Raw genomic sequence first — 16,363 nt, forward strand, 5'->3', positions numbered from 1 at the left:
TATAGAATTGGAACATAATCTATACTAGATACCATAAAAAATTAAAAATGGATGTCGGTACTGCCACCGAAGTTGTTCAGAGGGCATTGTTTTGTTTTGTCATGATAAAGAACAAAAGAATCAATTATATTTGACCTGTTTGATTTTGAACAACACTTTATTGAACGTAATAAAAACAAACATGTCGCAATGTTATATTTGGAATTAAAATAACGAAAAAAGTAAGTAACGTTAATCTATAAAAAAACCTAAATCTTAAAAAACTTTGATAACATGTATGTTTATATGTTTATGTTTTGAATAAAAAATTTAATATGGTATAATAAAATCAGATTGTGCTAAAAATTAATTAAAAGAATAAAATAACAATACCGATGCGGGGAAGGTGATTGAGAGAGAGAGAGAGAGTATTGTGGGTGGGGTCCATTCCTATCTCAACCAATCACAATTTTTTCCTTTTTTTAAATAGTTTACCACTTCACCAAGTGTCTAAACCATTGCCAACACTTTTCACCAAAGTTTAAACACTTTTGACTGATTGACATGGCGCGCTCTGATTGGTCGATTTTTTGGTTTGCCACTCCAAAGTATTTAACCACTCCTTACACCCTAAGGGTCTGTTTGGTATGGGGTAATGGAATGAACGAAGGAATGGAATGGACGAGGTAATGGAATGGACGAGGGAATGCAATGGATCATTACCATTCCATGTCTTGTTTGGTTACCATGTGAATGGAATGAATTATTATTATGTATTGTTCGGTAGGCAAGAAAAACGGAGTAAGAAAATTAGCGGTGAGTGATTGTGAGTGGTTGGTTATAGGTGGCGGTGGTGGGTGTCGGCGGCGGCGATTGGTGGTGGTGGCGGCGGCGAGTGGCGGTGACGACGAGTGGTGGTGGCGACAAGGCGGCCGTTGGTGGTGGGTGGCAGCAAAGGTGGCGGTTAGTGGCGGCGGCAGCAAAGGTGGCGGTTAGTGGCGGCGGTAGCGGTTGGTGGTGGCGGTGGTGGTGGCGTCGACAATGGTGGTGGGCGGTGGCGGCAAGTGGTGTTGGCGGTTGGTCGCAGCTGTGGGTGATAACGGTGGCGAGTGGGTGGCGGCGGCGGCGGTGGCTGTCGGGGTGAGGTGGTGGCGGGTGGCGGCGATGGCGTCGGTGGTGGGTGGTGGTGGTGGTGGGTTGTGGCGAAGGTCATGGGTTGTGGTGTTGATGAATGGTGCAAGAGGGGATGGAATGGAAAAAAAAACATGGGGGTGGAAGGAATGATTTTGAAGGAATGGAATGCATTTTGGAATGAGTGATTCCATTCCATTGACCAACCAAACACTCTTTTCTTCATTCCCTCGTAATCACTCATTCCATTCCACCTCTATTCCTGCATACCAAACACTACCTAATAGTTTAAATATGTGTGTGCATATAATCGACCATACCATAACACACTCAGGAAGTGGTGTCCTGAGCATACAACAATCTTCCTTCTTCCTCAGGAAGCTTTTCTCCTGAGCACAACCTCTACTTAACTCCTGCTCTCTCTCTCTCTCTCTCATTAATGGCGCACATACTCAAAGTTGCTGAACTCCGAGAGGAACTCTCGAAACGAGGCCTCACCACTACTGGGATCAAAGCCACACTGGTACGCTTGCTTCTTTCCAATTCTGCTTCCTGTCTTGTTTCACTACAAAATCATCAAACAAACCTTCACTTTTCTTCTGTAGGTGAAAAGGCTTGAATCCGCTATTCATACCGATATAAATGATAGGTTACAAAAGAGAGCCAAGGAAGAATCTGAAGATGAAGATGGGGATTTTGCTACGAAAATTATGGCCGTTGATGATTTAAGGAGTTTGAGTGTGAAGCAGTTGCGTGAAGAAGCGTCTCTTCGTGGTGTTTCGACTGGTGGATCGAAGAAACAGCTGTTAGAGAAGCTGTGTGAATGTTCACAAAGGAAGAATCCGGATGTTGTTGAAGGTAGTTTCTTTATTTGCTTTCTTGTTGAACAAATCGAATGTATTGAATCAGTTTGACAAAGAAAAAGAAGATGCTATCTTTTATTTTGTTTAATTTATACTAGGTTTCAAACGATGAAACCAAATCGGAACGAAAGCATTAGGAACGGTTCGATTTGGTTCGGTTTTAATTTTCAACGGTCACTAGTTGTAGGCTTGTAAATGAGCCGAACGAACACAAACATAGGCATGTCAGTATTTGTTCAATTAACTTTAACCGAACACGAACATGTAATTAAATAATTTATTTTGTTCGTGTTCGTTAATTAAGAAAATGGGCATGTTTGTGTTCGTTGATTTAAGACCTAAACAAACAGTTCATGAATGTAAACGAACATAGTTTAACAAACAAAAAACAACACACATGGACGTAAATGACCAAACATAAACGAACTTAAAGTAGCTTTTTTTTATATAAATTATTGGTTAATCATATGTATATAAGTAGTTAGAAAGCCTCTTTTATTGTCATAAAACTGTGTTAAGTAGTAGCAATACTATACCATTGTCAGCGACCACCAACACCGGAAAAGCTCGTAAAAACAAAATAAATAAAAACGGGAAAAAAGTAACGCCGAGCGAAAAGCAAACGTAAAATCTTTGAATCACGCACGCTCGTTGCTGAGAAATTAAACCGAACATAAAACATAGAAAAAAATAACTAAGTCTATCCAGGACCCGCGTGTTGGACGAGCTTGTCAAACGCAGAAAAATAGATGTGACGCAACGTTCCAGTCACACGGGAAAAAAATATACGAAAAAATGTTGAACCCCACACGCATAAATTAACCGAAACGGGTTTAACCTTATCTTTTGAGCTTCGAAATCCAGAATGTATTTAGTTTGCCCATATAATACAAGTCTCCATACTTGTTGGGTCTAAATTACATTCCATTTCGGTCATCGCTTAATCTAGCGTTTCGTACCGAAAATCCTTCCTTAAACTAACCGGTCTAAGTCTACGACATAAATAAGACCTGTTAGTATTCTAATAGGTTAATAAAACCTTCGTTCCAGATTAGCGAGTCCTGGTAAAAGCTACCTTCACAAGTCTAAGGGCATTATACGGCTGAGTAGATAGATCTTACATTTAGAAACTCAGGTAAATACTTTTAACTTATTTTCCCTTATACGGGCTTGGGATACAGTAAATTATTACCGCTTGGTCGGGTATGAGATCACTTGGTCGGATTATGACTAACAAATCCGCATAACCCGTTTTAATCTGTATTGTTTGATAACATAAACATTGGGGGTTAATACGACTGTGTCCTGAATATCCACGACTCATTTGATTATAAATGGCCACGACTTAAGCACGGGGTGTAGGCATACACCTGACATTCTTGAAAGATTTTAAAATTTAAGCTACTTTTAATTAAACACCAACTTTATGAGACTGGTGTAGGAAAAAAACTAAATTCTAAAGTTTAGAACTAATTTCACAAACACCATAAACTACAAACTACAAGGACCATACTAGTCATTCTTGAAAGGTACTAAAATTTAAGCTACTTTTAACTAAACACCAACCTTATGAGACTGGATGTACAATTTAAAAAAAAAATTAAACAAATATTCACCCGCCACCTTTCTTCTTCTTCTTTATTTTATACACCCACATTCCAAACCTACAACTAAACTCATCCGTTCAAAATCGCGCCCAACACTGCCCAGCCCCACACCAACCTCTCTCTCTCTCTCTCTCTCTCTCTCTCTCTCTCTCTCTCTCTCTCTCTCTCGTTCACTTCCGCCAACAAATTAACGGGTTCCTCCATTAACGCGACCCGTTAATAGACCAGCGCAGTGTTCCGACCATTAATGGGGTGATGTGGCACGTTAAAGGGCCCTCCGTTAATGAGAACGCTTAATAACTTAGGAAAAATGATTGATTAATGATGACAATGGATTTATGAGGTTTTATCCATAGAAACCAGTTAACACTGGAGTCCCCTATCTAGTTGGAGGCTTGGAGCTGCGGTGGTGTGATAAAGCCCTTTGATATAGGGTTTTATCCCACACCACCCAACCTAACATTTACTCATAATCTAGTAAACTTTTAAAATACACAGATTGATGAAACCAAGTCAAAATATCATTCAGGAAACAGATTATCAAATTAGATCAAAATATTAAATAGAAAATGACATATCATATATTCTTAAGCTCAAAAACTTATCCAACAAACGTTCAAAAATAGGTTATCCTTACCTTTATAACAAATTGCAGTGAACCGAAATAAATCCTAACTAGCTTGAACCACACATCATAGAAACAGATGTTAGATAAAACTAACACATATGAGAAGGTGAAAGCAAACTTTCAACGTAGTCGATGGGACGCGAATACACGAGAGGGTAATCCATATGGAACACTAAGTTGTTGAAACCGTTGATCCAATCTATCGACATGGAATCATCAACAGTTGCCAAACTCTTAAGCGTCTTATATGAATCTTTTGATGTGTCGTATATAACCAGTTGATATGAGTCATTTCTTACAGTAATTTTCCCACTCCCGTCACCTCAAATATAAAGAGGGTAAAACTCGTTAGGTATATCTTCCGGACCAAAGGTGAATGAATGTGCTTTTAACCATGAGTACTCTTCATTCAACATCCACACATGAAATGTGTTTAGGCTATCACTTTCGGTGTAACTTATGCTAAGGCATCCGTCGAGGGATCCCAAAACCAACCCTACGTATTCGTGATGTGAAACGGGTAGTATTACTTTCGAGAAAAACATCTCCTTAACATCTAGTGCCAAGATCCCGCCGTCGTCAAACAAAGCTGACCAATACAACCACCCGCATAGAAATATACCCGCATCACCCGCTAGGTGAAAATCTTGGAGGAATTCCTTTGGCTTGCTCAAGGAACTAGTTTTAAGATCAAAGGCATCAAACTCATATAGTTTGTCATGTTTATAATGGTTAACAAATTTAATTCTAACAATCTTTAAATCACCTGTGTTAAATCCAAACACATAGGGATAACCAGAACTAGGTGGATCCATAGCCACAAGTATCTTTGATGCATAGGTTAAGGGATTGTATAGGATCAAATGAGAACGTAAGGATGTATCATGAAGAGCCAAAACCACAATGCCGTTTAATGTTCCAACAATCATGACGTGTGTACCTTTCTCATGTAGTAAAGGAGAAGGGATTCTCACCATGGAATGACCCTCGTCTTCCGCTGGGACGTTGTCATCGATAACAACAAGAGGCCGTGTGTGAGACAAAAGGATCATTCGACGTGATCTTGACTTCAAAAAATAAGGATCTGAAATTAGACTATTCCAATGCTTAGATACGCATCTGAATCGTAGTAAAGGCTTTCCTGGAAGTTGAGTAAGGATGTTGCGAAGAGCATCATCGCCAATATAGACGTCCGCCATAGATCGAACTGGATAGGCTAGGTGTCACACCCAAACCAATGGCGGAAACATCGGGGTGCGGCACTAAGCGTTCAGATTGCTCATGAGATTCCATAACAACAAAAGTTTCATTATAGATTAATTAAGCTTCATGCAAAATTTGTCTAAACAACGTCACCAACAAGAGTATCAAATACAACCATAAATCATTATTCAAATCCTAGATTAGACTAGGTGGGTTTCTAAGCGTCAACCCTAGCTTGATTTCCATGGTTCAGCATCCTATCAGCCTGCAACATGTATTAAAATAGAGTCAGTACAAAAATGTACCAACGAGTATACAAGTTTGAGTATATAGCATAATAGATTTAAAAGACTCATATCCATAATGTAAATGAATAAAAATAGTTTCAGCCATGCTAGTGTTCGCAGTCCAAGTGATAGCCCAAGTGTCCCGATGCTTTGGTGTTTTCCCAAGACTCAAGGAAAACTAGAATCCTCCTAACAATACCCCCGAGAATAATGGGGAGGTGCATCTTCCTATAGCGCTACTATTGTTAAGGCAGAACTACACACTCTGGATTAAACGTTCACGTAGTATAAAGAATCAAGAATCAAGAATCACAAGTATCACATACACATAGGATAGAGTTTAGATTCAAAAGTATCAAGTTTCAAGTTTCATAGAATACATGTTACATCCCAAAGTTTAAAACAAAAAGGGATCGAGTATACTCACTGTGATTGCTTAACAATATAAATTGTTATTGGATCAAAAGGGAGCTCTTTTAGGTTTAGCCTGATTAGATTACAATAGATAAGCGTCGGACAGAATAACGAGAAACATACAAGTGTCGAATCAGTCACCTGATCGGATGGCCATCCGATCAGATGGTCATCCGTATGGATGGCCATTCGATTGAATGCTCATTTAATCCAAGGATTTGATTTCAAAAGTTCAACTTTTATGCCAAGTGTTCAACCCTGGTCACTCCGATCGGATGGTCATTCGATCGAACGGCAGTCCGATCAGATTGCCATTCGATTATGGAAGTTTCCAGAGTTTCAAAGTTTCAGATTCAAAAAGATTCTAAGTATAGAGGGTTGTAAGGTATATGCCACTTCGATCGGATGGCTGTTCGATCGGACGGCAGTCCGATCGGATTGCCATTCGATTGACAAGACTTTGTTCCTTTGCAACCTCGTGAAGTTTCCAAGTTTTGAGTCTAACGGTGACGACAGGGTACGTGTTGAGACAACAGTAAACACCTCAATGTCCAACCGGTCTGACCAGATGGGAATCACCCCAGTCCGCTCAGTTGTCTGTTCTTGACGGTGCTTATGTCGGAACCCGTACTCCGGTTATCTTCTCCGGTGATAATCCCTTTCCAAGCCGACTCCAGACTAATCATCAAGTCTGCAGTCCGTTTGGGTCCGGATTCCACCATTTTAAGTGAAAAGTTTAAGAAAAGATAGAAGAAAACATGAGTTTTAGCTGAAAAGTTTAGATTTCAGTGAAGGTTCGTGTAAGAACGTATGAAATTCCTTAGATCTGAGCTAGATCTTGACAAGAATGACATCACACAACTTGTTTGTACAAACAGCCATGATGACGTCACCCTCAAGAGCTCAAATCTCGGAGATTTCACGGTGAAAAGTGAAATTTCAAAGGAGAATCTCGTAAAGAATAGTGTAGAGATTAAAGATGTACAAGAATCTAGTGTAAAACGTACCGAAATCGCCGAGAAATGGAAGAAAAGTGGGAGTGCGTGCGTCTTGGTCGAAGGAGGCTGTCACATCAGTGAGAATGATGTGACAGGCCTATTAATAGTGCCAGGGAGGAAGGTTAAGGCGGTGTGGCATGGATCGGATGGCACTTCGATCGAGTGGCCCTCCGATCGGATGGTCATCCGATCGGATTGCCATTCGGTCAATCCCATCCTTTCCACGTTCCCGTCTTTGGTTCGTTTTGCGAGTTAGATTAAGCGTTGCGTATTATTGCGTAATAGTATCTCATAACTAGATTATATCATTAACACAAAAGTTTCCAAGTTTCATAGTTTCCGCCAGTGACAAGTCTCCAGTCTCTCGTTCAACCAAGTCTCAAGTTTCACGAGTCTCAGGAGTCAAGCACCAAAGTATCAAGAATCAAGAATCTAGCTTCCAAGTATCAAGAATCAAGCCTCAAGGATCAAGTATCAAGAATCTAGTTTTATAGCATTAAGAATCAAGTGTCTAGAGTTAAGTATCAAGTCTGATAGTATTAAGTATCAAGAATCAAGATTCAAGCATCAAGAATCTAGCGTAAAGATTCAAAGTATCAAGAGTATCAAGAATCACATAGTTTAGGGACTAAAATTGTTAATAGGTAAAACTTCAGGGATGCAGGCGTTACACTAGGAAAGTTGTTTATAAGGAAGGAAACCCTACTTTAATTGTATAAAAAAAACTAGATAAAATCATACATTTTCAACAAGTTTGTTAAAAAAAGAATATCATATAGCAAGTTGATATATATCTCCTTATAATAATGCACGATTATATGTTATACTTTTAAATGCTGCTTGTATTTAAGATTTAAATTATCGTCCTATCTGGCTATCTTTCTATACTAATAAAGAGAATTAAGTGCCTTGTACAAGCAAAAAAAAAAGCTCTTAGATTAAACTACTTTTTTAAATATCAAAATAAGATACTTTGACCATGTGTAGTGGGAGGGGGAAGACCCTTAGCATTTTGCGCCATGGATTTGTTCTTGTTCTTGTTCTTGTTAGATCTGGAATTTTGTTGAATATGATCATGAACTTTGATATGGCCATGGATTTGTTCATGTTCTTGTTAGATTTGGAATTTGTTCTTGATCTTGTTAGATCTTACTTTTTATGTTTTTTTGTTCATATATTGTCAAGTTACCTTAATGCTTCTTGACTAAATGGTTAAACTAACAGAAGTTAGGCTCAGAACTCAAATGGGAGCGATTTTTGTAATACGGTGACTCAAGAAGCAAAAAAAGGATTTTGGGGACTCGATATGTCAACGGCCATATTGTTTAGTGACGCAAATTGCATTAACTCTTAGCTCTTTAAGCAAAATTTTCATAATGGAATCATTACGAAAGGACAAGTAGCATAAAAACATGTGAAACAATTTACAACTTTTAGAAATCAGAAGCCGTAGGCAAAACAACACTTATCCAAGAAAAAAAGGTTTTGACTATTAGTACTAGGGATGAGTTCTTTTCCCAATGTAACACCTCGAAATTTTGTGTCCAATAATGTGTTGACACGTGTCATGAGTTTACACGTGGTATTAAATACTAAATAAAGGACTAAAGTTGATAAACCTTGAAAGTATGTAAATTCGAGGGTTAAAAATGTCAACGAGGGGTAAATATACTGTATAGTAACCCTAAATGATGCTCGTACCTTCAAACGAATAAATCATGGATCGTACGGAGTGAAACGCGGAAGAAAGTGAGAGATTTCAAACTACAGGGGTTAAATGTGTCAACATGTTTAATTTATACCTCTGAGTGACCATTTGACGAACCCGAGACGTTGTAACAGTAAATTACGCTCACTGGAATATACGATATGAATTTCGCGGAGTTCCGTTTTAAAACGAGAAAGTTATGATAAATTTCGTATGCGAGGGGTTAAAAGCGTCAACAATAAAACTTAAGGCCTTCTGGATAGTAATTAAACTAACCAGGGACTTAACAAAGCGGGTAATAGTCACGAGGCCCTTATTTGTAAATAATCGAGGCCCAAATCGCAAAGTTACCCCTTCGAAACCGAAAGGTCAGGTTAATGATTACAAAAGATTTGAAAATCTTGAAATTCAGGCCTCAGGCGGCCCGCATTAGGGAAACAAGGAAGTTCAGGTGGGCCGCGCGCCATCTGTAGATACGGTTACTGACATTAGGATTCAGGCGGCCCGCATGAGCCTAGCCTGAATCTTAATGCGGGCCGCGTGAAGTCCCCAGATGCAGAAAAATTGGACAGATTCACTGTTTGAGCTTGTGAACGATCTTGGATGCATTAACTGAAGCATGGGCGCCCCCTACATGTCCCCTAGCACTCAGGGACACCTGCTGATCATCCTTGAACAATTGTAGGATGAGTTGTAATGATCTTGTGCATCATTTTTCACTATAAAAGGCAATGTAATGCACCAATGTTCAACACACCTCAAACCTGCTTTCTAGTTCACTTCTGGAGCTCTCAAGCATTCTTCTAACATCACTAGTCATGCACCAAGCTTCTATAAGTATGCCCAACCTTTTGTGGCTTAGTTTTTGCATAGTTTAGCTTAAAAGTCAATCCGTCGTAATTAACGATTGACTTTGCGATAAATCACAAATGGTCCAGTGGTTTGTCGAATCAAAGGTAGTTATATGTTGGTAATCATGTGGGCTTTAAACCCCTAAAAGGGCACCCTCTAATTCCCACTCTAACTAGTCCGAATGTCGAGTCAAACGTGTTTAGAAAAAGTCAACAGAAATGCTATTTTGCGATTTCATGCATAATCAGTAATGTAAATGGTGTGTAATTGTTTAAACACTCATAAAACATGATAATAAGTATATTAACTAGTCTAAGCTTGTTTGATCCGACCATTTACTGTTTTGACCCGGTTCGGAGCCGAAAGTCGCAAAACTTTGACTTTTGCTTTGACTTCAGTTCTGACCCGTTAAAGTATGATTTAGATATGCCTTAGGACTCTCTTAGGACCAGGTTACTTGATGGTATAACCCTCTGTGACCGGTTCGTCGTTTGTCCGAGTCTTTTACACATTTCCGTTAAATGCTTAAAAGTTGACCGTAACGCCCTTTTGAATTTAAAACGAGAATTTCGGACATGTGAAAGGACCATAACCTTAGTTACTGATTTCTAAGCATGTCCCTAAAATTTCACGTCAATCCGAGGTCCAGAATAGGAGTTATGCTAAATAGCGCAAATTACGGAAACTTTAGTAATTAAATAGCGCAATTAGCATAACGCCTATCTAAACCCAGATTTCGACACCAAACCTTTTACACACTGATGTAAAATAATATTTTGGGATTTTTAAAGATTTTTAATTATTTTTCGCCTGCTCATAACCTGTGGTTATGGCAACGGTTCGGTAATTACCGAATATACCCTTTTCGGACATAACTTGAGTTCTACAAGGTCTTTTGACCCGATTTCAGTTGCTACTGATTTTAAATAATAAATAGAGTATTTTGAACTTTATAAACTGTTCAGAAAACTCAGATTTCCTGTAGAACTTAGAAACCTCTTTTATAAATCTTTAAAATGACCGAAATACCCCTATGGGGCATAAAATGGATTTAAACTCGTTACGGGCATTATGGAAGGTATCCTACTGATACCACAACCTCTTTAAAGCATACTGACTTAGGAAACCAGTGTAGGACTCTTACGGTTACCCGTTGCGCCTTTTGCGCGCACAGTTCGGCTTATGTAACTAGTTTACATAAACTAGCCTAAACGGGTCAAACCATATTGTTTTGACCCCAAAATCCAGAGTGTGGTTATTATACCCATATAAAGAAAGTCTTCAAACTTGTTGGTCCAAATCACATTCCATTCCCGGTTTTCGCCTTTCACGCGATTTAACCGTAACTATCCTTTGAAACTGACCGGTCTAAGCTACGACTAAATTAAAGACCCGCTAGGATTCTAATAGGTTATTTTAAAACCTTCGTTCCAGAATAGGAGGCCAGTAAAAGATATTTGCATTTATTCGATTAAGGATTATGCTTGCAAAGGTAAATACTTTTAACTTATTTTTCCGTTATACGGGCTTGGGTTACGGTATTTAAAATACCGCTTGGTCGGGCAATTGACCCCAACTCATTAGTAGTTGGGTATTATCAATGTGACCCGTTTAAAATTTGTTTTGTTGGCTTTACACCTTTGGGAGCTTAATGACCATGTCCCGGATATCCTTGGCAGCATTTTACGAAATGGCCACGACCTTGACATCCGGGTGTAGGCGTACACCCGGCATTATTCCATGATTATAAAGGTATAGCCGTTGGTTTTCCCGCCACGGTTTTATGCTATGTGGTGTGTCTATTAATCTTTAACCCGACACGACCCGGGCGACCGAACGCATAGTAAACATGTAATTCGTTACAAGATTTAATTATAAATTATCCCAAGTTATAAAGAGTTTGTGCCTTGTGCATTCAAATCAATTTTATTAAACATTTTACAAAAGTGTCAGTTGAATGTATTTACCAGTGTAAACTGACGTATTTTCCCAAAAAGACTAAATGCAGGTACTAAGCGTAATTGGCTGGATATTTCTCCTTAGCATCAATAAAGAGTCTCGCAAGCTTAAGATGCCTACGTCTGTTGAACAATTATTTTTATCTTATTATTGATCCCCTGTGGATTTATTTCAACGATGGTGATACTTTGATATTACATTAAATGTTGAAATATATTTATCTTTATGCTTCCGCTGTGCATTCATATAATTGTGTGGTTTGACTATATTGTTGCCAACTACGTCACGGTAATCCCCACCGGGCCCACCGGTGAGACACGTGGAAATCGGGGTGTGACAGGTTGGTATCAGAGCCAACATTGAGCGAATTAAACACTATCCTTATGTGTTTAATCTCAATCACACAATTGCACATACTTGAGTATAGACAAGAACATAGGACAAATTCGAAATTTTTATTCCAGTGGTCTTTTTATTGTTTATTGTGATTTAAAGTTTTGAAAGCAGGAAATATGCCACCAGCAATTAGAAGAGGAAGAGGAGGAAGAGGCAAAGGGCCGATCACTACTCACAATGATCACGAGGCCGGACCTTCGAACATGCGAGCTCCTTCTAGTACAAGGAGTGAAGAACCTCAGAGACGTAGAAGAAACCTCTTTGAGCCTGCAAGACATTCTACCTCGCACAGTTCGACATCTTCCTACCGTCACTCTTTTGGACCAAATTCGGAGAACGATCCCAGTAATCCTCAACCATCATTTATACCTCTCCAGCGTTCAGCTTCACATCGTTCTTTTGGTGATCCTACTCCTTTCTTCCGAGGACAATTTAACCCGGCTGATTATGTCCAAGAACCAATAGGTTATAACCCTTTAGGACCTGAAGACCATTTCTCCGAAGATAATGCGGTAGATATGGACGAGGATACAGACCCCATAGAACCTGCAAGGGGTACTCCCAACCATCCTATCAAGATCTCTGATGGGTCATCCTTTCATGGAACACCCTATCAAGGTCCGACAGTTATCAGGCAAGGTTTGACCAATGTGATTGGTACTTCACACCTTCACATCATTTTTCACCTCATGACCAACATCAACAACAGGATCCTTCTGAGGATTCGCGGTTCGTGGCAGTTACGCCACCGCCTCCACCGCCACCAGTTCAACCAGTACTTCCAGATCCGCCAAGGCGTAGGAGATCAGGCGCACAGATGTCTACCCGAGGAGGGGAATTCCATTTTAGCACCCCTCGCCACTCGAGTGCAAGTCACTTTCCGCCAGTGCCTGAAGAACCACAATTAGGCGAACCTTCGGGTCACCCTGCAGAGGTGAATTCTGCACCAGTTGCACCACCTCCGCCACCTTTCGGCTATGATAACCCTATACCAGCGTACGGCGGTTCCACCGCGTACAACCCGTTTGAGCAGCCGACTCACACGCACTACAACTATAACTATGATGCCGATCCATACGTGGTAGCGGCAAATTACAATGCCCTCCATGGAACCTCTTGGAGACCAGATTACTCAGCTCATGGGTATCCAGCACCTCCTAGACCTCCGGTTCAGCAACCGTCGCAGCAGCCACGTTTTTCTCCACCGGAGCAAGAAGAAATCCTCCACCGTCTAAACCGAGTGGAGTGAGACTTCGAACAAGAATGTAAGAGTAATCGTGGATTCCTCAAAGGCCTTGCAAACCTACTAAAAGGGAGGAAGAAACGAGATCATTAGTCTCTTTATGTATTACAGTATTTACTATTACAAGCAAAATCCCTGCGAGGACATTTGTTTAGAGTGTTTTAGTCCCTGCGTGGACATTTATCGTGTTTAGTCCCTGCGCGGACAATTACTTTCAGTTCCTGCGTGGACTTATCTTTTAGTCCCTGTGCGGACATCTATCTATGTATTTGGTCCCTGCGTGGACTTGTTTCTGTAAACCTCTGCGTAGGTATTTAATTATTTAAAAGTCCCGTTTAGGGCAGTGTGTAACCATTATCATGATTAATGGAATATATGTTATAAATTTCATTTTGTTATTATATAAAATGAAACAAAAATCATTCCTTTTAAATTAGTCTGCCTAAATAAAGAATCTTAATGGTGAAACCTAGCAAGGTGTCATTATAAGACCCGGCCAAGATGGTAAGACCTAATTAAAAGATTCAGATTTCCAGTTAACCTCTGTAAACATGTTAACGTTCTTGGCAGATGTGATTCGTTAAAATCGCACGTGTCATTCTTATATGAGAATCCTTCTAAGGATTCCAAAGCCCAAAGAAATGATTTATAAATCATGGGTTAAGTCGTCAATAAAGATGATAATGTTAAGCATCCATTAGCGATGTAGTGCCTACGGGCCAAACTTATTAAACATCCATTAGTGATGTAATGCCTACGGGCCATATTTATTGTCATATAAGACAAAAGGCAGTTGTAGTCTATGACTCCCTGTCCGAAAAGGTAAAAGGACTACGGTTCAAACCTTCATGCCTTGATTCTCTGTAATCCCGGCTTATATTATAAAAACGTCCTTGTGACTAGGCTTCTGTGCCACTAACAATATTGTTTGTAATTAGGATAAGTTATATTCAAATCCTAAATAAAAGTGAGTAACAAATTAACCAGATATGGTCTATGTTGCCATGGTTAATGAATTGCCATAAAAGACAATTCCATAATAAACTCCTAAATAAAACTTTGTCATTATCTTCTGTAGCAGATTCAAGTTACAATGGCTGATCCAAATGAAGTGAATAGTCATTCGAAAGAAGATGAAAACGATAACGCCCAAATACATTTAACGGGCGCGGAATTGAAAGCTCTTGTCGACGGTGCTGTTAAGGCAGCCTTGGATCGACAGTATGAAGAATACACCGAGTCCCGGAGCAGAACCATATCTAAACCACACTCAAAGCCAAAAACCCACTCAAGATCTCACAGCAAACCACCCTCGACTCCGTCTAAGCCAAAAAGGGATGATGATAAGCACTCATCTAATGAAAACAGTGTCCGTCCTAAGGAAAAAGTGTTTACTGATGCATCTCGCGCCAGGGGTTGCACCTATAAGTACTTCTTATCTTGCAAACCCCGAGATTTCACTGGGGAGAAGGGCACGGTAGATTGTATGACTTGGTTAGACGAGATGGACACCGTGGTGGACATCAGTGGATGTGCAGAGAGAGACGTGGTAAAGTTTGTTTCGCAATCATTCAAGGGCGAAGCCCTGGATTGGTGGAGGTCGTTGGTTCAGGCCTCGGGGAAGGCTGTTTTGTACAGCATGATTTGGGAGGAATTCATTTCTCTCATCAAGGAAAATTACTGCCCTCAACATGAGGTTGAAAAGATCGAGTCCGACTTCCTATCGTTGGTTATGACAAACCTTGACTGTCAAGCTTACCTCACGAGCTTCAACACAATGTCCCGGTTGGTTCCGTATCTGGTAACCCTGGAACCAAAGAGAATAGCTCGTTTTATCGGTGGTTTAGCCCCCGAGATAAAGGCAAGCGTAAAGGCCTCTCGGCCAGCTACCTTTAGATCTGTAGCTGACATATCTTTGTCCCTCACTCTGGATGCGGTCAGACAAAGATCACTGAGGAATAAAGAAGCTGAGAAGAGAAAACGTGAAGATGATACTTCACGAAGGTCGAGCAAGAAGCACCGTGGAAACGGTGACAACAAGAAAGGGTCTGAGTCAAGGAGAGATGGGCAACAAACTGATGAGAAGCCCAAGTGCAAGATTTGCAAGAGGCGACACTTTGGAAAGTGCAGACTCGAATCGAACTCACAGACTCAATCAAAGTCATTTGCTTGCGAGATATGCAAGTCCAAGGACCACAAAACCTTGGATTGCAAAAAGCTGAAGGATGCAACTTGCTACAGTTGCAATGAGAAAGGGCACATTAAAACCAACTGCCCTAAATACGCCAAGAAGCCTGAAGAGACCAAGAAGACCAATGCAAGAGTCTTCAAGATGGATGCGAAAGAAGCAGTGCTAGACGATAACGTGATCACAGGTACTTTCCTTGTAAATGATGTCTTTGCAAGAGTACTTTTTGATTCAGGCGCTGATAAGTCTTTCGTAGATCATAAATTTTGCAAATTGCTGAATATGCCTGTCAAAACCTTGAGTATAAAATATGAGGTAGAGTTAGCAGATGGCACCATAGAAACCGTCTCCACTGTGTTAGATGGGTGTGTGATATCCATTAAGAACCACTCTTTTCCTCTGTCTCTACTTCCCTTTAAATTGGCCGGTTTTGACATAGTATTGGGTATGGACTGGTTATCTCACAACCAGGCCCAAATCGTCTGCAACAGAAAGCAAGTGGTGATAAAGACTCCGTCTGGTGAATCTCTTACCATTCGGGGAGATACCCAGTATGGATTGCCTGAGCAAGTAACTATGCTCAAAGCTTCAAAATGTTTAAAGAAGGGTTGTGTCATTTACATGGCACAAGTGATTATTGATGAGCCTAAACCGAAGATAGAAAACATCCCCGTCATTTCTGAATATCCAGAAGTTTTTCCGGAAGAACTACCTGGTTTACCACCAGATAGGCAAGTGGAATTCAGAATTGACATCATCCCTGGAGCAGCTCCTGTTGCTAGAGCACCTTACAGGTTAGCACCAATCGAAATGAAGGAGTTAAGGACACAACTAGATGAACTGCTAGCTAAAGGTTTCATCAAACCTAGTTCGTCTCCATGGGGAGCACCTGTCTTGTTTGTCAAAA

General features: G+C 40.2%; 2 protein-coding genes across 2 annotated transcripts; one reads left to right on the top strand and one right to left on the bottom strand.

The window, feature by feature from the left end:
- The first annotated feature begins 1,320 nt into the window (after nt 1–1,320).
- Nucleotides 1,321–2,061, top strand: LOC110917199 (poly [ADP-ribose] polymerase 2-like). The gene is made up of 2 exons (XM_022161793.2): nt 1,321–1,633; nt 1,716–2,061. The coding sequence occupies exons 1-2, from the start codon at nt 1,550–1,552 to the stop codon at nt 2,022–2,024; spliced, it is 393 nt and encodes a 130-aa protein (XP_022017485.1). The 5' UTR covers nt 1,321–1,549; the 3' UTR covers nt 2,025–2,061.
- Nucleotides 2,062–4,531: 2,470 nt separating this feature from the next.
- LOC110920191 (F-box/kelch-repeat protein At3g06240-like) lies at nt 4,532–5,407 on the bottom strand. The gene has a single exon (XM_022164417.1). The coding sequence runs from the start codon at nt 5,405–5,407 to the stop codon at nt 4,532–4,534; it is 876 nt and encodes a 291-aa protein (XP_022020109.1).
- Nucleotides 5,408–16,363: the final 10,956 nt, after the last annotated feature.

The sequence above is a fragment of the Helianthus annuus genome, chromosome 16 (assembly GCF_002127325.2).
Source record: "Helianthus annuus cultivar XRQ/B chromosome 16, HanXRQr2.0-SUNRISE, whole genome shotgun sequence".
In the NCBI taxonomy this organism is placed as follows: domain Eukaryota; kingdom Viridiplantae; phylum Streptophyta; class Magnoliopsida; order Asterales; family Asteraceae; genus Helianthus; species Helianthus annuus.